Source organism: Haliotis cracherodii, unplaced genomic scaffold (genome assembly GCF_022045235.1).
Source record: "Haliotis cracherodii isolate W230 unplaced genomic scaffold, xgHalCrac1.p SCAF_13, whole genome shotgun sequence".
Lineage (NCBI taxonomy): Eukaryota > Metazoa > Mollusca > Gastropoda > Lepetellida > Haliotidae > Haliotis > Haliotis cracherodii.
This window is the reverse complement of record NW_027266268.1, coordinates 10,516,474-10,544,072: the sequence shown is the minus strand read 5'-3', so window position 1 is coordinate 10,544,072 and position 27,599 is coordinate 10,516,474. Positions and strand designations below refer to the sequence as shown.

Genomic DNA, 27,599 nt, shown 5'->3' with positions numbered 1-27,599 from the left:
GACAAAGCCCTCTTCGCAGCCACAAGAAATTTCTGCTGTACGGAGACTGAATTGTACGATTCCAACTGTCATGAGCATGTGTGATTGAATCACTATCACACAGCGATGATGTAGGGTATTCGCGAAAAGGTGAACGTATCCTGTTCCACCGGTGGCACCCGTCACACGGAAACATATGGCACAAGTACATCTTTATGTCGATGGACGGATTAAAGGCATGTAGGTGAGGGTGCAAGAACACAGGTCTTGATGATATCATTCCATTCTGTGTTGGCAGCGCAGGGCATATCATTTAGAATCCCAGCGTTACAAACAGCATACATGTGACAGCCTTGACAAGAGTGGTATCGTCCAGTTCTTCCCTGACAGTCGGTCACACAGGCATCTGAAGAAACACGTTCATCAGTCGATCAGTATGTTACAACATTGTCATCAGGCTTAGTTATACAACATGGCATCATAGTGCCATTTTCACGTGAGAGGGTTTGGTTTAACGCCGCTTTAAACAGTTTAAACAGTATTTCAGTCAAATCACGGCGTGTCAGCCTGATTGAGGAAAGCATGAACCAATGAAGGTCTTAGACGGTTACAACTTTAGCACAGGTATGTGGCTGTGAAACCTAGATATACTCTGAGCAACAAACTTATTTGGCGTCACAGCAGTTGAACATGGTTATTTTATAGCTTCATTTTGTATTGTAACATACATGTCTCAGCTGTAGTGGTGGTTGTTGTCATTGTTGTAGAAGTAGTAGTGGTCGTTTCTGAAGTGGTTGAAGTGGCCGACGAGGGTTTGATCGTTGTTCTTGGAGCAGTAGTGTCGGCGTTGAGCGTTGATGAGTTTGGTGATGTAGTCGTGGTAGTAGACGCATACGTAGAACGTCCTCCTGTGGTAACAGTCGTTGGTGCGACACTAGTTGTTGTTGTGGGAGCAGTAGTGTCGGCGTTGAGCGTTGATGAGTTTGGTGATGTAGTCGTGGTAGTAGACGCATACGTAGAACGTCCTCCTGTGGTAACAGTCGTTGGTGCGACACCAGTTGTTGTGGGAGCAGTAGTGTCGGCGTTGAGCGTTGATGGGTTTGGTGATGTAGTCGTGGTAGTAGATGCATACGTAGAACGTCCTCCTGTGGTAACAGTCATTGGTGCGACACTAGTTGTTGTCGTAGTTGCTGCTGCAGGTGTGGTAGGTGTCATAGAAGGTTGAGTTAAGCCTGTATAATAAGAAGCGTTACATTTCTGTAAGAATTTTGTTGTTGGCTTCTTTTTAAACTCTGAGATTGTAGCCGGGTCGGATTATGTGCCCTGGCTTAAAGTACCTTAAACCTTTTTTCTCAATACAGCAAACTACGGTTATAACGAACTCAAAGGGGCTACTAATTTTAGTTTGTAATAACCGTAATCCTTTATAAGCATATACAAAGGATATTTACAACAAATGGCCGAGACTAAAAACAAAGTTCTTTACACTGATCAGTTCGTTGTAAGCGTGTTCGTTATAAACGTAGTTTACTGTAAGCTCATTCTCAAAATGCCTCTTGTTGGACCTTTCACCTTCCCTTTTTAGTGTAACATATTAAAACAGTAAACTTTGTTTATAACGACCACGCTTATAACGAACTGACGGATATAACGAACTTATTTTTGTTCCCGTTTGCTGTGCATATGCTGTATATGCTTATGACGAACTACGGTTATTACGAACTGAAATTAGCTGTCCCTTTGAGTTCGTTATAACCGTAGTTTACTGTATTAACAATATTACCTGAAGTGTTGTAGTTTGTTGTTGAACGCCGTAATATTCCAGCTATAAGACATCGGTAAATAATCCAGTCTGAATCAGACAGTCTAGTAATTGCACTTTTCCACCTCATTTCCACATGTGGGGGATAACCTTGGCTATGTACAATACAGCTCACAAATAATGACCTCTTTCCTGCGGATTTTACGCGAACTTCCTGCGATAGTAGCGAAGTATGAAATGTGTATTTCCGCAAGCATACTGCGGTAATTCCACAAACGTATCTCGATCATACAGCGATAATTCGGCGTGTAGCATTATTTCCGCGATGTACCGCGTCAATTTCGCAACCGTACTGGGGTGTAACCGCGACAGGCTTTCAAAATTATTTGGGTAATAATAATCTTGCGTCCTCTTTGGGTACTTAATTGTGAGCAATAGTGTACGACCTTTGGTGGTCACTCGAAGGATTAACGCATGGCTTAAATAACAGAAAACAATGGTCGATGATCATGATGTCAATCCCTGGATTGTCTGGTCCAGACTCGATTACTCTCAGACCGCTGTCATATAGCTGGAATATTGCTGAGTGCGGCGTTAAACAACAAACAACAAACAACCAAGGCATAGCTTATCTGTTACACATAAGTATAAACCTACCCGTGTATAAACACAGGTGACCAGTCCCCGCCTCCACGGGGACACAGATCTCCCCAGTATGACATGGTCGGCTCATGCAGGGATGCTGGTCGTTCTGAAAGACAAAGAAGATGCTTCGTTTTAAACATAATGTGTAAATAAGTTTACAAAGCAGTTCGTGACGAAGGGGATGGAATGAAATCGCGCGTGCAGATGCCTTTCGTTAATAAGAGAGGTTACATATACCATAATGTAGACAAGGTGATGTGAAGTTAAACGGGATGTTACGTCCGTTCCAGTTTATTTCACTTACATAGCGGTGTGGGTGTGTGTGTGTGTGCGTGCGTGTGTGTGGCAGCTTGTGCCAATCGGGACTGATGCCGATATATAGTGCTAGCTCACTGAGATACCTGCGACGTGTGTGTGCGTGCGTGCGTGCATGCATTCGTGCCTGCCTGCCTGCCTGCGTGCGTGCGTGCCTGCGTGCGTGCGTGCGTGCGTGTGGCAGCTTGTACAAATCTGGACTGATGCCGATATACATTGTATAGTGCTAGCTCACTGAGATACCTGCGACGTGTGTGCGTGCGTGCCTGCGAGCGTGCGTGTGGCAGCTTGTACCAGTCTTGACTGATGCCGATATATAGTGCTAGCTCACTGAGTTAGTAAGACCCACGATCACAACTACGGTGTGTGTGTGTGTGTGTGTGTGTGTGTGTGTGTGTGTGTGTGTGTGTGTGTGTGTGTGTGTGTGTGTGTGTGTGTGTGTGTGTGTGTGTGTGTCCCGACTTAAGCCTGTTTTATACTGCAAGCCCATTCAGACACATTATACAGACTTTGAGCGGACCAGTTCTTGTTTTGTCAAGAATGTTTAGATTGAACGCTCAGTTCGTGACCTCTTATGGAGGCGTTCTCGAAGAGAGGATCCATGTCGGAGTAAAAGGCTTATTGAGATTGATGTCCATTTGACTTTATATTCTACGATCAGTACATCGCTTTATGGTATGGCGATTAGGGTCAAGACCATTGCGATCAAAACGTCAGCTTGGTTCTTGGGTCGCTTTCTGGGACAGGATCGCATTCGTATAAAGCCGTCCTTATATTTAGTATTGTAACCAACGCAACACTGTATATATCTCTGGCTAAGCACATAAATATGATTTGGTTTGGTCTGGTTTGTTGTTTTACGCCGCACTCAGCAATATTCCAGCTATATGACAACGGTCTGTAAATAATCGAGTCTGGACCAGAAAATCCACTGATTGACATCATGAACAGCGATCCACGCAATTGGGATCGATGACATGACTCAACCAAGTCAGCGAGCCTGACCACACGATCCCGTTAGTCGCCTTTTACGACAAGCATAGTCGCCTTTTACGTCAAGTATGGGTTGCTGAAGACCTATTCCACCCCGGATCTTCACGGGTCACTTAAATATGAGGTAATAAGTATGTATAGCTGAATCTGAATCAAACACAGGCAAAGGAACTATTGATCACAGCAGACAATACTCGACAACCGATCTCAGACATTACTAGAAACAAAATAGATTTTGATTGGCGTGATGTGGTAAGGAATGCTCATTTAATGGTCTTCAAGGAGGAAGAGAACTGCTACCATGTTTTTCACAACATGCAACATGTCCCGCAAACAATCCTATTTTATTTAAAACCTGAGACAACTTATTTTTTCAGTATTTTCTGGACCGGATCCAAGTACCAATTGGACGGTCACGAAGTAATTTGTAGTTACCTACAATTAAATATACAGTAAACTACGGTTATAACGAACTCAAAGGGACCACTAATTTCAGTTCGTTATAACGGTAGCATGATTATAGAGAATATGCACAGCAAATGGTCGGGACCATAAAAATAAGTTCATTATATCCGTCAGTTCGTTGTAAGCGTGTTCGTTATAAACGTAGTTTACTGTAAATGAGTACATATCAATGTAATTTAACATGTGAATGAATCGACAGTGACATTGATTGGTGTCTGGCATCCCAATTGCACACAATAGCTCACTTAATAAAATTATGATGATGGGCCATATTCCCTTAAGTCCCCTAACACATATAAAAATTACAGTACCTCGCTGACACTGATTGGTATTTGACCACTTAATTCATCACCAGGATATGCATTCCCTTTTTGCGAACACCTTGTGTCTTCACTGATTTTCAGTGATTCATTCACATAATTTTCACTACTATTTTGGGTTTTACGCCCAACGGAAGCTGTTTCGGTTTGTACAATAAACTACGGTTATAACGAACTCTAAGGGACCACTAATTTTTATTCGTTTTAACCGTAGTTCGTTATAAGCAAATGTACGGAATATATACGGCAAATGGACAGGACCAAAAATAGTTCGTTATATCCGTCAGTTCGTTTTAAGCGTGTTCGTTATAAACGTAGTTTACTGTAATCGAGATTTACTATTGTCTGACGTTGACGTTTTAGATTTACAATTGAAACAACTCACAAATTCTTTGTGTTGTAAATTAACTTCGTGTCTATGCATCGGTATGATATATAGATATTATTTGCTGAGTGTGTTATATAAAAAAGCCTTTGGCTTCCATAATACATATTTTCTTATCCCCAATATATTATATTGTGTTATAGTAATAATTTCTTATCGCATAATGTTATTCTAAAAATAATCGATGTTTAAGGATTTTTGTCGCTCAATGTAGTTACTTTGAAAAGGTGTATGAATGTAGTGCTGGATCAAACCTCCCTATACTACGCCAAATGATTTACAGTCTAGGTTTTTTTCTGCTACAGAATAACACACACATTGGAAAACCCATACCAAACCTTATTGGAAACGCTGGTCAATAGTGTATTGAGAATACAGGCATTGTATGGAGTTTAAATTAGTTCTTGCAAGGTGATGCATAACTTTTCGATCTTATTTTTCTGTTTTCCAGACGGGATTATCGCATCGATAACAATATCCATTACAAAAGAATGTAGTAAGTCGAACCAACCTGTGGGATAGATGGCAAACTGACACCAGGCATGGCATGTATTTCCGAACACAAATACAATCATAAACTAACACCAACACAGATAAAACCAGCTTCAAAACACATTAAACAAAATAATCCAACGTAATCCCATTGAATGAGTGAGTGTGGTTTTACGCCGCTTTTAGCAATATTCCAGCAATATTCCACCAATATATCACGGCGGGGGACACCAGAAATGGGCTTCACACATTGTACCCATGTCGGGAATCGAACCCGGGTCTTCGGCGGGACGAGCGAACGCTTTAACCACTAGGCTACCCAACCGTCCCTAATCCCATTGAAAGCAATACGTATTTGGATATAGTCATTCAGTTTTCAGATATTTTGGAATAAGGGATAATTTAACATGAGAAACAAACGTCAACGCCAGAGAATAACCATTCTCGATTATATGAGGGATGTATTCGTCTGTTTTCATACAAGGAGTTTCAAAGATCGGATTAAATCGTTCCTTTCGTTCATTAGGCAGCAAGTGATTCTGCATGAAATTATAGTATTTATCTTTACTAAAACAATAAGTCCTCTATGAAGGTGTATGTAGTTTTTTATACATTTATGTATCTAAGCAAACCAACGTGTATGCAAAAAAAATTACTAGACTTATCACAGATTTCAATTTTTTAAAACTAGTATGTGGTCATAAAAAGATATTACTAAACAGAACGATACATTGTAAAAACGGGCTATAGATCGCCAGCAATTGAAGGTAGATCACCATACAAGAGACCATGGGAACTTATAGTACCTTTCCTACCTGCATGGACCCCAGCAGGATTACACCATCCCTTCAGCTGCTGGCGATTTTATGCAAGTTTAGCCATCAACTAAAAGTAACAATTATTCTACGATTAAAATCGTGGTAGGCCTAAATTTATTTTGAATGATGTGGAACTTACGTACCCTCTCAGGGACACGCAAGATTAACACGACCGTGACATGTAAACAAACGAGTCTTGACCAAACAATCAAGTGATTCCATGTTCATTTCAGCTTGCAAACACCAAAGTGACGTTAGTATGGACAGAACCCGTAAAGATCCGGGGTAGAATAGGTCTTCAGCAACCCATGCTTGCCGTAAAAGGCGACTATGCTTGTCGTTAGAAGCGACTAACCGGATCGGTTTGTTAGCCTCACTGATGCATGTCAGCGTATCACAATTGCGTGGATCGATGCTCATGATGTCAATCACTGGATTTTCTGGTCCAGACTCGATTATTTACAGACCGCCGTCATATAGCTGGAATATTGCTGAGTGCGACATTTAACAACAAACAAACAAACAAACAAACAAACAAACAACCGAAGGGGTGTTTAACAATCTAAACCATCGGGTCACAATGACATGTAACTAGCTTTTTAACAGGCGTTTTCAAATTATGATCTATATGTACCATATCGACAAAAGCATTCCTAACATTCAACGTTAAACAACAAACAAAGTATGGACAGTCACGTTTGAGCCATACACTCATAAAAAGTTAAAATATATCAACCTTTGTCTCATCTTACATCTGTTTTTACTAATTCCTAAATTATTTCGCATTAGATGGATGTAATAAATCAAATAATAAAGTTTACATTATCGCCTAGCAATAAATACACAGAAACAAGAAGTATGTTCTTGTAGCATGACCGTTTGACGTATTGCTTACGTTGTTACTGCAGGGATATTCCTGGAAACTTGCTTTAAATATGCCAGAAAGTAACCAGTCTCGATTATCCGACGAAACCGATTCATATGGGCGTAAAAGGAAACATAGCGGTGAAAATTACATAAGTTTGATCGCTGAAAATCAGCGATGGCACGCTTTTAGCAATATTCCAGCAATATTCCAGCAATATCACGGCGGGGGACACCAGAAATGGGCTTCACACATTGTACCCACGTCGGTAATCGAACCCGGGTCTTCTGCGTGACGAGCAAACGCTTTAACCACTAGGCTACCCGACCGCCCCGAAGTGATGTGGGAGGAAAGCCCGAAGTGATGCATGTCTCAGACGTTTACCACTTCGGTGAGACCCATGAGCACGGGCATGGTGCTGACAAACCTAGATACATAATCGGGGCGAACCGGGATTCGAACCAACAATCATAGGTTTCTGGCGTGCCCAAGGGACGCAACTCTGCACAGCGAATCGCGGTGCCTTACACGACTGGGCCACCCGTGTCCCCCTCTGTGTCATGGAAGTCAACACTAGGAGCATCCTATGTCAATATATTAGTGAGTGAATGTCGTCTTAACACGTATAGACATCATCGTAGAAGCATTTATTATACAACTACTTGATACGACCATACGATCACCAACAGAACACTGCATACTACAACCACAGGACCATAAACCATAAGCTTTTCACACAGCTCCATATACTGTGACCACAGAGCCGGTATCTGAAGCATTGCATACTACAACCACAGGACCATAAACCATAAGCTTTTCACACAGCTCCATATACTGTGACCACAGAGCCGTTATCTGACTGGGCCATCCGTGTCCCCTCGTACGTATAGGAAAACAGTTTAAGAAATATGTTCGTTTAGCAACACAGTGGTTGGAGGGGAAGGGGCAGTAGTAATGTCTCGGCCCAAACATTTCTTTTGAAGTTGACTTAGCATGATTGATAAGTGCTACAGAGCTGTATGGTGAAACTCTGGGACTATGAAACGTCCACTCCAGAGAATATACAATCTCAATCATTATCTCAATTATAAACTAGTGTCCAAAAGAAACGATACCAACTTATTTTCAATATTGTTTTTTACTAAGTGAATTGTCTAGTATGAAAACATGCCAATTCGTATTGCACATCCCAAACACAGCATAGTCGATAAAAAATACCGGGAACACGTGATCACTTCCGGGAAAAAACGTAAATTTCGTGAAAGTGACATTTCCCTCTCTAGCATGTTCTGCACGTGCATAATAACTGTATAAAACGGCTGATCAGACACGTTGATATCACAGCAACAAAAAGAACACAAGATATGCCACGTTTGACAGCCATCGAGAGAGAAAGAGCCGTTGGAATGGCCCAACAAGGAGCGTCACACGTCGACGTCGCCAGAAGGTTGGGCTGCGCACGCATCACTATCACCAGGTTGATGCAGCGGTTACGTCAGACAGGTCAGACGTCAGACAGGCCCAGGAGTGGAAGACCACGAGTAACCACGCCCCGTGAAGATCGTTACATCCGGGTATTACACCTGAGGAACCGCACCGTAACAGCGACGTCCACGGCGGCTACAGCACTGGGACACAGGATCAGTCGACAGACCGTCTACAGGAGACTACGGCAGTATGGTATCCGGCCACGTCATCCCTACCGCGGACCGCTCCTGACGCCTCGACACCGGAACAACAGACTGATCTGGGCCAGGCGAGTTCGACGTTGGCAACGGCGGGACTGGGCACGTCTTATGTTCTCTGATGAGAGCAGATTCCTCATCTTCAGAAACGATGGACGGCAGCTTGTATACCGACGAACGTTTGGCGCCTAACGGTATCCAACAGGTCCGGCCGTTTGGAGGTGGAGGGTTAATGGTTTGGGGTGGCATATGTGGTGACGTCAAAACGATGCTTGTCGTAATTCGTGGAAACCTGAATGCACAGCGTTATCTTGATGACATCCTACGGCCTGTTGTGGTGCCCTTTATTCAGCAACAGCCTCGTGGACTCCTTTTCCAACATGACAATGCAAGGCCACACACAGCAAGATTGAAACAGAACTTCCTTGCCAACGCCAACGTACAGGTTTTGCCATGGCCCGCATGTTCACCGGACATGAATCCCATCGAGCACTTATGGGACCACCTCGATCGGCAAATCCGACGTCGCCGTGTGCCTCCAGTCAACGTCCAGGACTTGGAACGATGTCTCCTCGAGGAATGGCAACGCATCACTCTCAACGTCATCAGACGTTTGACGTCATCAGTCCGTAGGCGTGTTCTGGCATGTATTGATGCTCACGGTGGAAATACCCGCTACTGACTTGACTTTGAGACGTGTGGTGTGACATTTCCCGTTGTTTCTGTGATCAGTGCTCTAACGAAATGTTCATTTTTCGACCCCACCCATCTTTAAAGGCTTGTCATATTGGTTGTACAGATTTTATTGAAATGAATTTTTTGTACAGATGTTGTGAAAGGATTTCTCAAAAGCATAACACCAATCCTAAACTTCTGCATTGTTTAGTTTTTCTTTTATGTCGTTGCAAACAGGTGGTATCGTTTCTTTTGGACACTAGTTTAGTAAGGAACGCAGTCGGATCACATTTGGAACGCAAGCGGAACGCAATGCTATTTCGGAAGGTATGAGCCATGTCACCAAGCATAATCACCGATCCTCTGAAGTTGGCTCTAAAGATTGATACTGAATTTATTCTTCCCAGTAATTCCCATGCGGTATAATGTACAAAAAGGCAAGTGTACATACCAGTGTATTTGGAACCAATACATCTGAATATAAATGATGTGGACTGACAGAGAAGGATGCTGGTGAGGTGTCCCTGGTCTCACTGCTGAGGTAACACAAGCCCGTCCTTGTAGCCCAGGTGCAGGACATGCAGGAGACGGAGTACCAGCACAGAGACTGACACGAGGTGAAGCTGGAGACCCCAGTCTCCATGTATACACCAGACACAAGTTGTCCAGAGAAGGTCTTCTGTGTGTGTCCATGTGTTGAAGCCAACAGGGTACAAGCAATGAGCGACACGATACCACAACCGTAGGACACCATGTCTGTTGTCTTCTGAGAACACGCCCTGGATATTAATCTATGGTTATGAAGCGAATTGTGTCATGGCATGCCTCAGTACGGTTTCTGACAACGACTAACGGAATTTTCCAGAATATGTCGATATGGGTCGGTGTCCTTCTCTCAGAACTGAGACAAAGGGTTACCACTCAAAATTTACATTAACGTTATTGTGTTCAGTTGTCTGTAATCTGATAACAGAACGCATCCTTTGTCTAAACTTGGTCTGTGGCGATCCCCATTGTCTCAACTCTGTTTTCTACCAACATACTTTATGGGACTGTAATGTAATATATCTACAAGGGCGAGATTGAAATGACATGCTTTCTGCATCAGGCATCCAGGCGTGCCGATGTGAATGTAATCTGACAATGCTAGAAAACATCAGTCTAGAAGCCAGGGATCACTCATGCTACAACTGCACCCTAGGGATAGAGTAGTGTCTCATCATTCACAGTTTAATTGCCCCTAGAGTACTGGGTATTATAAATCTGATACACCGCGTACATTCTGAACAATGTATGCACGAAACCTTTGTTATAGTTCATTATATCCTGAATAATAAAGAGGTAATGAGTAGTTCATACAAGATCCAGCTTTTGTTTCAACCTGTTAACACAGGGGGTACTAAACAACCCTAATTACGATACGACAATATGAGAAAATGTTAAACAATAATCACTGTCTATTTCACACAGGACCCGAGAAGAACCTCCTCTACGTAATCCAAAACAGGAAAAAGAAGGGCACATCCCCAGGATTAGACCTAACTTCTTACCAAATAATTAAAAAACTCCCCCTAAAACTACTCCAGGCACTACTCAAACTATACAATCTCATCTACCTAAACGGACAGGTTCCTACTCCCTGGAAACAGGCCCTAGTCATACCAATCCCTAAACCTAATAAACCAGCTAATCAAGCTAACTCATATAGACCAATATCCCTAACTTCAAACTTATGTAAAGTAATGGAATCAATGGCTAAAAATAGATTACAACATTACCTAACACAAAAAAACATCATAAACCCAGATCAAAGCGGTTTCACTCCTGGCCGCTCAACCCTAGATAACCTCGCCCGACTAGAGCAAGATATTAAGATATAAATAAACAATATACCACAGGCATCTTCTTAGACTTCTCTAAAGCTTTCGACATGGTATGTCACGACGGGCTAATTCAAAAACTTCAAATAATATGACTCAAAGGTCAGATAATAAACTACATCCAGGACTTCCTAAATAATCGTAAAATAACCGTGGGTATAGACCAAACACTATCGGACCAATGTCCCCTAGAAAATGGCACTCCCCAGGGCAGTATCCTCAGCCCCACCCTCTTCAATATAATGATAAACGATCTATTCGAGGGCCTATCCCCTAAAGTAAACACATCGAAATTCGCGGATGACGGAGCCCTCTGGATCCGCACTAAAAGCATTAAAATGGTCCAAAAATCTCTTAATAAAATACAACAATGGGCTGACAAATGGGGCTTCTCCCTTAACTCAGAAAAACAACAGGAATAGTATTCAAACATAAAAACATGAAACCCGCCACCCCAATCCTCCAGCTAAACAACCAAACAATCAAATTTCAAAAACAAACCAAATTCTTAGGACTTATTTTCGATGAACATCTCACCTGGGAGGCTCACATCCAAAACCTAACAACTAAATGCAGTAAAGACCTAAACACCCTAAGATGCCTAACTGGCTCTAACTGGGGAGCCTCCAAAGGTACCCTCCTCTCTCTCTACATATCACTAATTAGATCAAAACTAGACTACGGCTGCGCCATATACAACACCCTAAACAACTCTCTATCTAAAAAACTTGACTCAATACAATATCAGGCCCTCAAACTAATTACACGCACCCAACATGGCACCTCCTACACTTCACTTCAGGCCTTAACAGGAGAAATGCCACTAAGTCTACGCAGGGAACAGCTAAGCTTAAATTTCTGGGCCGCGTCCCAATCAAACCCTCTCATCCAAAACTTAATAAACCAAAATATCAGCCCCAAAAACCAAGCTCTAGCTCGTAAACACCCCTTACTTACCCCAATATCCCAAAGAATAACAAACTACCTCAATGAACACCAAATTAAAAATCTTAAACAAAACTGCAAACAATCAAATATCTTCACCCCTAAACTTAAAATACCGAAAGTAGACACAACACTAGCTAGCCAAATAAATAAACAAACCGACCCAAACATAGCTAAACCACCACACTAGCATACATACACGAACATTGGCCAAATTGGTGTCACATTTACACGTACGGATCCTCAGATACGACCTCCAAACACACAGGTTTCGGAGTCCATACCACACAACCAACTAAAACCACACAATCCTTCCGACTCCCAAATAACCAATCAATATTCACGGTAGAACTAATGGGCATGGCCTCAGCCCTCCATAATCAAGAATCCAAAAAACACAAAAAAATCCTAATACTTACCGGCTCCCTAAGTGGACTGCAAGCCCTCCAAAACAAAAATACCAAAAACCGACCTAAATTCATAAATCAAATACTTAAAAGCTCCAACGACCTAACTAAGGCAGGCAAACAAATAACCTTCTTGTGGATACCCGCCCACGTAGGAATATACGGTAATGAAAACGCCGATAAAGCAGCTAAACTATCCCTCAAAATCCCAGAAATAAGCTTAATCTTACCAATCTCAAAATCAGAAATTAAAAGCGTAAACAAGCAAAAAATCACCAAAAAATGGCATAACCTTTATCTAAACTCAAATAGCCAAATCAAAAATGTACTCAGCAAACCACTAACCAAACCAAAAATTCTCCATCCATCAAAAAAAATCGACAGAGTAATCACTAAACTCCAAACAGGACACACCAACCTAAATAACCATCTAAAAAAAATTAAAAAACATACTACAGGTAACTGCCCACACTGCAAACAACTAGAAACCCCAGAACACGCACTCATCCACTGCACACACTACCTAACACATCGAACCGCATTACAAACCACCCTCAATCTAAACAAGGCTCTCACTCTAGAAGCAATACTAAACCCACAAAATAAACTAGAAAACTTCAAGGCCTTAGGCGTATTCTTAATCAAAACGGAACTAATAAAACGCATCTAAAAACACTATAATCTACCAAGTCAAAATTACATAAACAAACAAACATCCACCATACCCAGCTCCCCTAGTTCTCCTCCCCAACCCCATCTGCATCTATTCCAAATCTCAAAATTCCAAAATTCTATATAAGTAACCCCTAAAGCCCCCTCTTGGGTTGCACACACCACTTTCGCCCCTTTCGGAAACACATCAGTCGGAAAGCGCACGTTAAATCTCCAAACCGGAGAACCGGGTTATAATTAGTCTTGAGCAGCCAATGCTTGCATCGTGATCTGGTGGTCGGGCTCGCTGACATGGTTGATGCGTGTCATCGTATCCCAATTGTGTAGGGGTGGTGGGATAGCCTTGTGGTTAAAGCGTTTTCTCGTCACCCGAAGGCCCGGGTTCGAGTCCCCACATGGGTACAATATGAGAAGCCCATTTCTGGTGTCCCCCACCGTGCAATTGCTGGAATATTGCTAAAAGCGGCGTAAACGATACTCACCCACTTAAATTGTGTAGATCATTATGGCAAGCACTGGACTACCTGGTCCAAACTCGATTATTTACAGACCGTCGTCATATACCTGGAATATTGCGTAGGTCGACTAAAGCGACGAACATGGGCCGCTGAAGAACAATTCCAACCCGGATCTTCACTGACTTGATTTAAATTGCAATCAAATGTAACAAAAATGCACTAACTACACTTGACAACAAGTAACAATAATACAACTGCAATATATATAATGGATGTAACAAAACACTACGTGCACTCAGTTATAAATAGAACCTATTTTCCGTGACAAACAGACACACTTATACTTTGCAGCGATCTCCCGGGGAATGGTATCGAATGTTTCGCAATATTGATGCAGGTGAAACAACAAATCATCGATCTGGTCTAGACTCGGGACAATTTCAATTTGTTCATAACGTTTGTTGCTAAAACGCCCTTGAGTAAGTTAGGTAGTGAGTTAACGCCTCTTTGAACAATATTTTAGTGTATGAGACACCTGCTTCTATTCTTTGTCACGGCACATATTTAAAAAAAAAACACAGCAGTGCTTCAACATCTCAGTTTGTTTACTGTAAGATAATTAAATTTTGTACAATCAATCATTTTGGAGCGGGCTTGCAGTGAAACGGTTGTGAGTGACCATCTTTTAAGGTCAAGGTCATAGTGAAGATGTACTCGTCACCAAAGTTGTCTGTCCAGCATATATGTTTTTCAATCTTTTGCTTCAGTGTTAATTGTACATGAAAACGTATGTATATATGATGGCTATCTTACGATGATAGTAGCACGTCAAGGCGAGCAAATTTCGAAGAGGGACATATACTAATACTATCCTTGTTACATTGAATTCCACCTCATCATCATAGTTGCCTTATATAGTGGATAGCCCTTGGGTATGTTCACGACACAAATGTCACTAATATTGAAGGTCAAATTCACTCTCACTGTGATAAGTTCCCAAAACGTATTATTTTCACCACTCAAGAGAGCCCTAATCGTTAAATGGAATCTATTACATATCATCATAGAATGGAGGAAAAAGTGTTAAATTCTTGATCGGCCTTCAGTGAAGTTCAAGATAACTGGAATAGTCATTCTTAAGGTTGTTCTGATTACTTGTGTCCAGAACCAACCGGTTGTGTTTGGTGTGGCACGTTAGGAGACAGTAAATAGAAGCACCGATATGTCCAACTAGACGTGACCGCCTCCGTGGTCTAGTGGTAGAGCGTCCGCCCGGAGAGCGGAAGGTCCAGGGTTTGATCCCCGGCCGCGTCATACCAAAAGACGTTAAAAGATGGTACTTGTTGTTACCCTGTCTGGCGCTCGGCATTAAGGGGCTAAAACAAGGACTGGTCGGCTCGGAGTCAGTATACTGTGTCTGAGTGGGGTATTCATGTTAAACTGCGGCATGGTATCTCAGTGGGCTAGCACTATAAATCGGCATCAGTCCACACACACACACACACACACACACACACACTTGCATGCACGTCGCTATATAAGTGCAATAATCTTAGACGCGAGGTTAAACCCCATTTCACCTCACCTCCAACTAGACGTAATCAAGCACGTGATGAGATGGTCAAGGTCGTTCAACGAGAATTGAATATAACTTTCTGATAATAGTAGACAGAGAACCTTCTGGTGTAATATGTGCTACTTTGGGTTCTGTTTTCAGGTATTTTAAACATTGAAGCAATATCACCACAGGGGACATCAGAAATATGCGTCAGACATGGTACATCCTGCCGCTAAGGGAAATGAGAGCACTACCATTGTACTTATGCATATGAATTATAGTTTACGATGTAAACTATACGTTGGAGCGCTGTCCTTCACTGAATTATTTGAGTGAATGGCAGCACAATCTAGAACAACATACTATTGTTATAAGATCTAACAGCAGGCAGCGAAACCTTTTCGTGCCACACAAGTTCGTAAGGTTGGTTTTAACGTCGCTGTGAACAATATCTCATTAACAGCATACTGAAGCTCACCCGTAAAGATCCGGGTCTTTAGCAACCCAGGCTTGCTGTAAAAGGCGACTATGCTTATCGCAAGGGGCAACTAACGGGATCGGGTGGCAAGTCTCACCGACATAGTTGATACATGTTATCGTGTCCCAGTTTCGTGGGTAGATGCCCGACCCGTGAAGATCCGGGGTAGAATAGGTCTTCAGCAACCCATGCTTGCCGTAAAAGGCGACTATGCTTGTCGTAAAAGGCGACTAACGGGATCGGGTGGTCAGGCTCGCTGACTTGGTTGATGCATGTCATCGATCCCAACTGCGTGGATTAAGCTGCTTAATATGTGAGGCAGACAAGTTATTAAACGTCCCAGGTCAATTATTAGTGAGTGAGTGAGGTTTTACGCCGCATTTAGCTCATTTCTAGCAGTATCTCAACGGAGTACAGAAATAGGCTCCACAAATTGTAACCAGTTTTGAGGACCTTTCGCTTTAAGTGCTTGGCTCGAAATAATCCCCAAACAAAAATCATCAACCTATCCAATGACATACTGCGTTGAATGTTAGGTATGCTGTTTTCGATTTGGTACATATAGATCATAATTTGAAAATGCCTGTTAAAAATATTTGTGATCTATAAAAGTGGCTGGTTACATGTCATTGTGACCGGATGGTTTAGACTGTTAAATACCCTATTGTTTGTTTGTTTGTTTTTGGGTTTGTTTGTTGTTAAACGCCACCCTCAGCAATATTCAAACTATATGACGGCGGTCTGTAAATAATCGAGTCTGGACCAGACAATCCAGTCATTGACATCATGAGCATTGATCCACGCAATTGCTATACGATGACATGCATCAATAAATTCAGCGAGCCTGACCACCCGATCCCGTTAGTCGCCTTTTACGGCAATCATGGGTTGCTGAAGACCTATGCTAACCTGGGTATTCACAAGTTTAACTATAATAAATACTTTAACACTTGAACACTTGAACTCGTGAACACCTGACTCAGACAACAAAGCAAACAGTCAGAACAGAATAGTGCAGCAGCACGTTAAATGCTCTTGAGAAAGATACAAGTGTGCATATTGTGAACAAGATTGATTTTCCTTGTTATAATAAATACCATAAAAATAAACAACGTGACAGTATTGATGCCATTGAGTGCTGCTGTACAGGAGCCTGAATGTTTCATCTGCTGCTTACATGTAAAGCGATTAATGCACAAACTCCAAAGAGGAACTTTCTCAGAAGTTCTGCACATATTTTTACACGAATTGCACTTGGACAATTCGTTTAAATTTTTTATTTTTTTTCGTCAATATACACAATAATTTAATGATATCAAAACTAGATACCGATGATAATATAAATATTATTCAGATAAAATAGCAATTGTTCCCTTCATCGGTCATCAAACACACTCTTCAACCGACTCCAAACACAAAATATCTAAAATGATTATTAACAGCTCTCGGATAATACTAAGACATCAGAGGTCACATAATGTTAACACACAAAGATCGATGCGTTTTAAGTGAGCTGTTTCTCATAAACAATCATACTTTTATAGATTGCAAACAGCATGATTCCATTTGGCACTACCAGTTTCTACTCTTGTTTTGACACTGTTACTTACCTACACCTTGGTGATTGTATGAAAGCATTAAGGGCTTTAAAAGCAGTGAGTGAGTGAGTATGGTTTTACGCCGCTTTTAGCAATATTCCAGCAATATCACGGCGGGGGACACCAGAAATGGGCTTCACACATTGTACCCATGTCGGGAATCGAACCCGGGTCTTCGGCATGACGAGCCAACGCTTTAACCACTAGGCTACCCAACCGCCCGGCATTAAAAGCAAGTGCACAATATGACATATTATTGCAGTGCTTACTGTACGTCCTGAAGAGTTACGATTTAGTTAAAGTGAAGGTGTCTGACAGAAACGAAATTTCTAATATCATAGACGAGTACATACCAGTCCAAATGGATTCATGACATCCGAATACATATAATGTGGACTGACAGAGAAGGAGGCTGGTGAGGTGTCCCTGGTCTCACTGCTGAGGTAACACAAGCCCGTCCTTGTAGCCCAGGTGCAGGACATGCAGGAGACGGAGTACCAGCACAGAGACTGACACGAGGTGAAGCTGGAGACCCCAGTCTCCATGTATACACCAGACACAAGTTGTCCAGAGAAGGTCTTCTTTGCGTGTCCTTGTGTTAAAGCCAACAGGGTACAAGCAATGAGCGACACGATACCACAACCGTAGGACACCATGTCTGCTGTCTTCTGTGAACATGCCACGGAGACTGACTGGAACGTATGTTAATGAAGAGAATATATTATTGAACGTCTTCCTCGTGGGATGTCAACCTGGGTGGATGAACTGTTTTGATCATCATCAAATAACCTGGTCTTTTGTATATACGATGAGAAAGACTACTTCGTGTTAATGTTTGTTTTGCAGTTTCCGGCGGAGAGAAAAAATACCTAACAAAGCACATTTGTGTTTAAGCATCAGAGAATCAGTCAATGAAAATGTTGGGGTTTTTTTTACGTTCTGGGATCTTTTTCGAAAATAGAAAATTGTCCAAGAAAATGCTTGAAAGAAAAAAATTGTGCTTTGAATGATGTCTGCCAGAAAAAATACATTGTCGTAGGATCTTGTGTTTTTGAAATATGACCGGTCCCTTACATAAACACATAAGTTTTGTATACTCTTAAAACACAGACGGGGATACTCGGAAGTAACTTCCAATTCTCATAAAGAATATAAAGAACGAATAGGGAACGCATTAAATCCGGTAGTGAAGTATTACAGTAGATGTTATGACAGCCAACGATCTTGATGGACGATATGGGTAAGATGGGAAATTTCAAAGCTGACTTTTTTTGGATCATTAGTGCGTAGTACTGCCACAATTTGTCAAACATAAATTCACTCGACGAGTCATACAATGCATGAGTCTCCCAAATGGCGATTTGAGGGAGTCTGTCCTAATCGTCATGCAGCGCCTGGTCAAATTGAGCCAACGTTGTCGGTGGCCTTAGACGTTGACGCACACGTCTTCCTGTAATGTACCAGACGTGTAGTTTGGGGTAAACGTCTGGGTTCATTACTGGCAATGGCATTCTTTGGCTGTTACGAAAACGTACAACTTTATGAATAACAACTTCTGGTTTATTGTGTGTGTGTGTGTGTGTGTGTGTGTGTGTGTGTGTGTGTGTGTGTGTGTGTGTGTGTGTGTGGCGACGTTTCGATGTAGATCTTTATGCCGTTATCAAGCTGGAGTAGGTTCGTGATCCCCTGCTTTTTTTAAAGAGTATAACTGCAAATGGAACAACGTCTTCCAATAGACAAATTGTCATCGGATGAGGAGATTTATTAGAACTATAATGGCACTGATGTGCGAGAAGTAAACTTTTCAGTCATGGTCAGTTAATTGAGTGAGTGAGTGGGGTTTAATGTAGCTTTTAACATTATTCTAGCTATAATTATATCGCGGCGTGTCAGCTTAATGTGGGAGGAAAGCCCGAAGTGATGCAGGTCTCAGACGTTATCACTTCGGTAAAACCCACGAGCACGGGTATGGTGCTGATAAACCTAGAAACATCATCGGGGCGAACCGGGACTCGAACCAACAATCATATGCTTCTGGCGTGCCCAAGGGACGCAACTTTGCACGGCGAATCGCGGCGCCTTAGACGACTGGGCCACCCGTGCCCCCTGGTGAGTTAATTGACAATTGATCCACAAGGATAACGTAATATGAGTAAAGCGCGTGCTGTAACAAGCGGTGTACAACAAGAACACAGTTTCTTGGCCTGTATTAATAATTACTTCATTTAAAGTTACAGTCGTCTTTTTTACGGAGATGGTGTATCTCATGAAGCGCGATATTTACAGTTGTGTAGGTATTTTATGATTGATAGAGCTGTCGATGATACATAAATAAGATATGTACTAATGGCTGGTTAGACTCGGTACTCAGCTTGACTACTGGTGGTTTACAGACATGAAATAAAAAATACCAACACTTATAGCTAAATACACTGAGCATTTTACTGTATGCATGTACTTTGTTCATGATAGCTCAGAATTAGGCATTAGCATGGATTTTCGGGGTAGAGGCGATTAAATTGATGGGTTGGTCCGACTTGGTGACTTTGATCATTGCATGCCATTTACATTGTACTGTCAATAACTGGTTTGGCAGGTGCATTTAGTCAGACGAACAGGTCACTCACTCACTCACTCGCCCACTCAAAAAGTGATTTATTTGTAACTTTAGATTCACTATCACTTGATTGTCTCGTCAACACTCGATTGTTTACAGGCAATCGTCGTGTGGCAGGAGGACTGCTGTGCAGCGTTTGGATCATAGACCCGTGAAGATCCGGGGTAGAATAGGTCTTCAGCAACTCATGCTTGCTGTAAAAGGCGACTATGCTTGTCGCAAGAGGCAACTAACGGGATCGGGTGGCAAGTCTCACCAACTTGGTTGATACATATTATCGTGTCCCAGTTGCGTGGGTAGATGCCCGACCCGTGAAGATCCGGGGTAGAATAGGTCTTCACCAACCCATGCTTGCCGTAAAAGGCGACTATACTTATCGGAAGAGGCGGCTAACGGGATCGGGTGGTCAGGCTCGCTGACTTGGTTGATTCATGTCATCGATCCCAATTGCGTGGATCGATGTTCATGATATTAATTACTGGATTGTCTGGTTAAGACTCGAATATTTACAGACCGCCGTCATATAGCTGGAATACTGCTGAGTGCGGCGTTAAACAACAAACCAAACCAAAACCAAAACCGACTACATCATGTCTTTCTGCATCACTATCAAATAGTGATGATAAGTGTTTGCGAAAAGGTGAGCGTATCCTGCCCCACCGGTGGCTCCCGTCACAAACACATGCAAAGGCAAGTCATTGTTTACCTGAAAAACCATGGTACAAGTCAGAATAGGGAATTGTATCGGACATCATTGTAGTCACTGATATGTCCAATTTCGGAATGTCCTCCACTTATCTACCATAAAAAAACGTTTTGAAAGCTTTACTGAGGCCTGGGGTGTTGTAACCTTGATACAAACTCTTTTTGAACAAGAGTCGCATGACGTTTCCAACCTTTCAAATCTTGCGAAGTACAACAGAGCATACTCATTCTTCGAAAATTTCAAAGGTTGGAGTCATCTCTCTTGATCTCGTGGAGAGTTTTTTTGTCACTCTATTTTGCATTGATCGAAATACGGAACAGAAGAGGCAGTCTCACCGGTCTCTTTTATTTCCAGATCAGGTGGGTAAATCAATTGGAAGGAACTGGCTGTTCTATTGTTATTAAACGATATCAGATCATCGATATGCATTCTCATGATATTTAGATAAAGATCGAAGTCAACAGAATCGTTGAGACGTAAACTGTCAATACTAAGTGTAATTTAAACGTGTCTTTCTTTTACCAGTTACAACTATTGTTGGAAAGGCACAAGCCCGTTCCGTTTGGCGCATTGCCTGAGCTAAAGGCACGTAGGTGAGGGTTTAAGAACACATGTTTTAATGAGATCATTCCATTCTGTTCCAGGAGAGCAGGACATATCTGTCAGAATCCCTTTGTCACAAACAGCAAACATGTCGCAGCCTTTGCAAGAGGGATAATGTCCTGTTCTTCCGAGACAGTCGGATACACACGCATCTGTAGAAACATGTAAAATGAGAAAATATATAAAGTCAGCAGCAATTTTATCAGAATTTCACGAATATGCTTTTGTTTGTACATAGGATTGTTCCACAAATAGCCAAAGGATCGGAATTATCTGCATTGTAAAACAGCATACCATTCTCCGCAGCTGCAGTGGTCGTTGCCAATGGTGTTGAAGAGGTATCTTCTCCAGTAGTAGAGGCATTTGTAGTAGTTGTCGCATCAGCTTGTGCTGTACTGACAGTTGTAGTCGTGTTGGTCCTACCATCCCCTGCTGCAGACGCAGTTGTAATCGTGTTGGTCGTACCAGCCCCTGCTGCAGACGCAGTTGTAATCGTGTTGGTCGTACCAGCCCTTTCTGTAGACACAGTTGCAATTGTGTTGGTCGTACCAGCCCTTGTGGTAGACACAGTTGCACTTGTGATGTTCGTACCAGCCCTTGCTGTGGAGACAGTTGCAGTTGTGTTGGTCGTACCAGCCCTTGCTGTGGAGACAGTTGCAGTTGTGTTGTTCGCACCAGCCCTTGCGGTAGACACAGTTGCAATTGTGTTGGTCGTACCAGCCCTTGTGGTAGACACAGTTGCACTTGTGATGTTCGTACCAGCCCTTGCTGTGGAGACAGTTGCAGTTGTGTTGGTCGTACCATCCCTTGCTGTGGAGACAGTGGCAGTTGTGTTGGTCGTACCAGCCCTTGCTGTGGAGACAGTTGCAACTGTGTTGGTCGTACCAGCCCTTGCTGTGGAGACAGTTGCTGTTGTGTTGGTCGTACCAGCCCTTGCGGTTGCTACATCAGTAGTATAGGCATGTGTTGGGATGTTTGACGTCATTGTTGTCGTGGCTGCTGTATTCATTGTAGATGATGTTGGATATGCTGATGCTGATGTTGGAGAGGCAGTGACATCAGTAGCAGACACAGTTGTCGTGGTAGTGTCCGTGCCAGCCCTAGTACTCGAGTCAGTTGCAGTAGTTGCTGTAGCATCAGTCACATCACCTTACAATAACAAAAGGAAAAAAAACAATATGTTTTCTTAACCTGGCAAACACTGCTCTTGGAAGAACCAGCATCCAAGCTAAGTATGTAGAATATCAATACAGTCCTATGATATAATGTGCTAATCATAGAGAATTAAATGGCATAAACCAATTTCATTCATAATTCCATAAACATTAAAAATAAAACAAAAAAATAATCGGAAAAAGATAAAAATAAACCTGGATGTCATTCCACAGAGCGATCTGAGCACTACGCCGATCGTAAGCCTCTGTTAAAGTAAGTAAGGGAGTTGGCGCTAAGATCGCTGAGTAGAACAGGGCTCTGATGATAAACCCTACACTGTATGTACACATACTTATTTCTTACACACCTGTGGGTGAGAAACCCATTTGAGATAACTGGTATCAAACATAGGTGTGAGATCGAATTCCAGGCCCGTGATTGGCTACTCCATGGTGATGACCTGGGGTCAGATGAAGACGGACTACTTTCCTGAGTGTAAGTCATTCATAAGTAGCTCGTGCTTCAGTCGAATGTTCACCAACGTCTGTATTGAACAACATGACCGTGTAATTAATAATAAAAATAAACAAACTCGTCTTCGTCTGCGAGTTTGTTTGTTATTATTATCAGTTACATTATCTGTTGTTATGGCAACATTATCGTTTTTTCAGAGTGTAAACCCCCTGGATGCCACCGCGACACATATGTCCCTTCTCTTCAACCCTCACTTTCGCTCGTTAGATACGTTTTGAAACAACTCGTTGTAAGTTCAATGGTATCTGACAGACACTCGTGTAGTAATCTCTATTTATCATCCAAAACTAGATTCCACGGGAGATACCGCGTGGGTGAGATCAAGCGATATCTTCTAGGAGATATACCTACAATGAAAATGCATCACAATGCTTTGCAGAACATGGTGACGTAATCTGTTTCCATGACGTCAAAATCAAATGTCATCAGGAATCTCTGGAATTACCAATGGTACTGGAGTATGACTGAACAGCCGCTTTTTAGTCTGCAGACAAGACGCTTTTTACGGCTGCAGACAAGACGCTTTTTACGGCTGCAGACAAGCCAGCTATTTGACCTGTTAATTTGAAGTTTTCACGAATTCAAGGCTAACGTGTTAAAGAAAATTAATGTGACAGTTGTGGCCCAGAAAACAGTGGTTCATGTTCTGAAATGAATCTCATCAAGTTTAATAAGTTGCAGTGATCAAGTTTGCTTTGACTTCAGTGATGTCGAGACATTGTTTTCGCCTTTCGATGGTAGCTAGAGAATCTAGGAGTGTTTTATGACGGACTTTTAAATCCTCTCCTGCCAAATCCTTTCGGTGGTGGTAAACGGAGATGGCAATGAATATAGATCACAAAAAAAGGTTTGTAAACATTATGTTGTCATGAATAGATTTTCTTCAAACATGGTTCATAATGTTTTATTTTACTGTCATTGTCGGTTGTTTCAATGAGGAAATAGCCTGTTCCGATTCTGGTCGTCATAGAATGTCCCTAACAGCTTCATAAACATTTCATTTGAATGGAAATGATATGCCTTCGTTAAATATTGTAGTGTCATCAACGTAGCGAACATGGTTGGCATAGAACGCCCAAAACATCCGATGTCAAACTACAGTAGTTTCTCTATTCGACGCTAAGCCGTCTATTAATTTCGCGAGAGCCCTTGCCTCTGCGTGTATTAGAGACCTGTCTTGTATTTGAGACCCAGCGTGTAATAGAGGAAATATAGATACGTTTTACAGTTCATAAAGGGGTGATCGATCGATCATTGTTTATGAATCCATTTGAAGGTTATCGATGTATTCATATACACGGGTTTTGTGTGAAAAGGTTTATTATATTTGAAAGGGGTTTCTGTAGCAGAAAGGAAACCTATTTTTAAACAGTCAGAATCAAGCATTCATCAATGCCATGGCAGAATACTGAAAGGTTGGAAGAATGATTTTGGATATTAATTCGCCCTGAGCCCTGATAACATTTTAGCACCAGAACAGTATTTGGATACGTGCTGTGAAGAAATGTACAAACATATGAGTGCATTATTGGTTTACGTCATTATGAAATTGTTGAGAAGAATGCAATGTCATTTATTGACCCTGAAATATGGATACTCGGCACTTCATGTTAGAACATGAACATATTTTGAATCACTCAGGATAAACTTGGGTTTTCTCTATAAGATATCATGCTAATTTTAAATACAATTTCAGATATTTTACTGGCTATTTAACTGTTCTAGTCAACATGTTATTATGACATAAATTTCTTACTTTTTCCAGTCACAAAACAGCTGAAATACTGCAGCATGACTTTCAATTTTAATTCACTCACTCACTCACTCACTCACTCACTCACTCACTCACTCACTCACTCACTCACTCACTCACTCACAGGGTCGTCCTCACACTCAATCAATCAATGATTCTTAAACTATCAATGGACAGCTGATGTTATCACTGATTTTCAGTTATTCATTTAGAAATCTGTCCATGCTATTTGACCGTTTACGCCCAATAATCGAGACTGGTTATTCTCTGGCTTGACGTTTTATATTCACATACCCTTGTACAGACACGTGTGGCCAGTCCCTGCCTTCACTGGGACGCAGATCTCTTCCGTAGAGCATGGTCTGCTGATACACGGATGCTTCCCATTCTGAAACACATATAATATTTAGTTTTATTAAAACATGTCTCGTTTAAATTATTTAGTATACAATAACTAAAAGATAGAAGGCTCCTTACACGTTATTAAGTTTAAGATCCGGGGTAGAATAGGTCTTCAGCAACCCATGCTTGCCGTAAAAGGCGACTATGCTTGTCGTAAGAAGCGACTAATGGGATCGGGTTGTCAAGCTCACTGACTTGGTTGACGCATGTCAACGTATCCCATTTGCGTGGATCGATGTTCATGATGTCAATCACTGGATTACATGGTCCCGACTCGATGATTTACAGACCGCCGTCATACAGCTGGAATATTGCTGAGGGCGGCGTTAAACAACAAACAAACAATATTAAGTTTAACTATGATACACATTCCACTGAAAGTCAACAAGGATTAGAAAAAGTATTTTCATGATAACTCAACGACGTTTAGGTAAAGTTGACAAAACGTTTATGGATAACAACTTCTTTGTTATTACAGTATCATAAAGATGTTTTTTATCCATAGATTCTCGTCTACTTTGTCTTCCGTCAACTTCAAAGAAATAAAAATCAAACAAGACGTTTAGGTATAAGTTTTAAAGATAGGTAGGTGTCATTCCTATCGCTGACTATACGTGTAATTCTAGTCCTGCACAATGACCGTGGAATATATTTATTTTATGAAAAAATAATAATCTAGAAATGCATACAAAAGCAAGTCTAGCCAGCTCAAGCTAACTCTATTCCAATCAGCATAGGGAATTTTTTTATTTTTAGAGTCAAGAAGGATATTGTGTAATATAAGATTTCAGAGACTAAATGTTAGTCTAGTGTAATTCCTCGGAATGTACATGTGTAGTGTACATGGAGTAAGGTATGGGTGAGTGGGTAAAGGTTGTTCAGTTGATTTGATGGGGTCGTGTGAAAATCCAATCCAGGACAATGTTAACATACTCGAGTTTTCACGACCCGTTGAGCATGAATCGGTTTTGAGAAAAAAACATGTAACATTCGCTGCGTCTCTAATGGTTTGGTATTATTGCAGTTCTCCTTTGTTTACTTTTTTATATAAATATAATCAATCTATCCCATTGTGAATCACGTTGGGAGCAAATTACTTCTGTTGCAATGGACCGTTCACAAACTATTTCTCCTTCAAGAAAGTAACACGGTGATGTAATCGTTGAATGTAGGCTTGTTAACTAAAGGTCAACTAGTAGCATTATGAAGGCTTGTTTACTAGTGGTCGGCAGGAGGTGAACTAGTGGCATTATGAAGGTTTGTTTCCTAGTGGTCAGCAAGAGGTCAACTAGCGGCATTATGAAGGTTTGTTTACTGGTAGTCAGCAAGAGGTCAACTAGCGGCATTATGAAGGTTTGTTTACTAGTGGTCAGCAGGAGGTCAACTAGCGGCATTATGACGGCTTCTTTACTAGTTGTCGGCAGGAGGTCAACTAGTGGCATTATGAAGGTTTGTTTACTAGTGGTCAGCAAGAGGTCACGGTAATGAAATTGATGAGCGGTACTGTTTTGTTCTCGTTTCATTTACATCCCTTGTCAATGAACCGTGTCTACGCCCTTACTGGTCGCGGTGGTGCCACGATGAGTTTGCCTCAAATGTGGCGCTCCCGGATCAACACCGGTTAACTAGTGGTCTACTAGTGGCATTATAAACCCTTTTGTTAACTAGTCGTCAACTAGTTGTGAATTATTAGTCAGGGGGCACGGGTGGACCAGTCGTCTAAGACGCCGCGATTCGCTGTGCAGAGTTGCGTCCCTTTGGCATGCCAGGAACCTATGATAGTGGGTTCGAATCCCGGTTCGCCCCGATTATGTTTCTAGGTTTGTCAGCACCATACCCGTGCTCGTGGGTTTCAACGAAGTGGTAAACGTCTGAAACCTGCAACACTTCGGGATTTCCTCCCACATTAAGCTGACACACCCAAGCTTAAACCCAACTCACTCACTCACTCACCCAATTAGTGGTCAAATGGTGGTCATCTGGTGGCATCTGGGGTAGGAATACTTACTGGGTACGAAATGGACGTACGGCCGTTCTGTATCCTCAGGTCTGTTTTTACTGAGGTTGAAACATGTATGGGATCACTAAAAAAAATATTGTAGGGAAAACAATGACTGACAATCGAGAAACACATAACCTGTGGCACCAGGGCGTCCGAGTAGATGTGATGTGGACTGACAGAGAAGGATGCTGGTGAGGCGTCCCTTGTCTCACTGCTGAGGTAACACAAGCCCGTCCTTGTAGCCCAGGTGCAGGACATGCAGGAGACGGAGTACCAGCACAGAGACTGACACGAGGTGAAGCTGGAGACCCCAGTCTCCATGTATACACCAGACACAAGTTGTCCAGAGAAGGTCTTCTGTGTGTGTCCTTGTGTTGAAGCCACCAGTGTACAAGCAATGAGCGACACGATACTACACCCGTAGGACACCAT

General features: G+C 42.0%; 1 protein-coding gene across 1 annotated transcript; it reads right to left on the bottom strand.

The window, feature by feature from the left end:
• Positions 1 to 28: 28 nt before the first annotated feature.
• Positions 29 to 27,599, bottom strand: LOC139459457 (integumentary mucin C.1-like). The gene is made up of 7 exons (XM_071240901.1): positions 27,303 to 27,599; positions 25,058 to 25,151; positions 21,616 to 22,470; positions 17,749 to 18,083; positions 2,399 to 2,492; positions 708 to 1,211; positions 29 to 385 (listed from the first exon to the last, which is right to left on the bottom strand). Exons 1-7 carry the CDS (start codon positions 27,597 to 27,599, stop codon positions 210 to 212), a joined length of 2,355 nt encoding a protein of 784 aa, XP_071097002.1. The 3' UTR covers positions 29 to 209.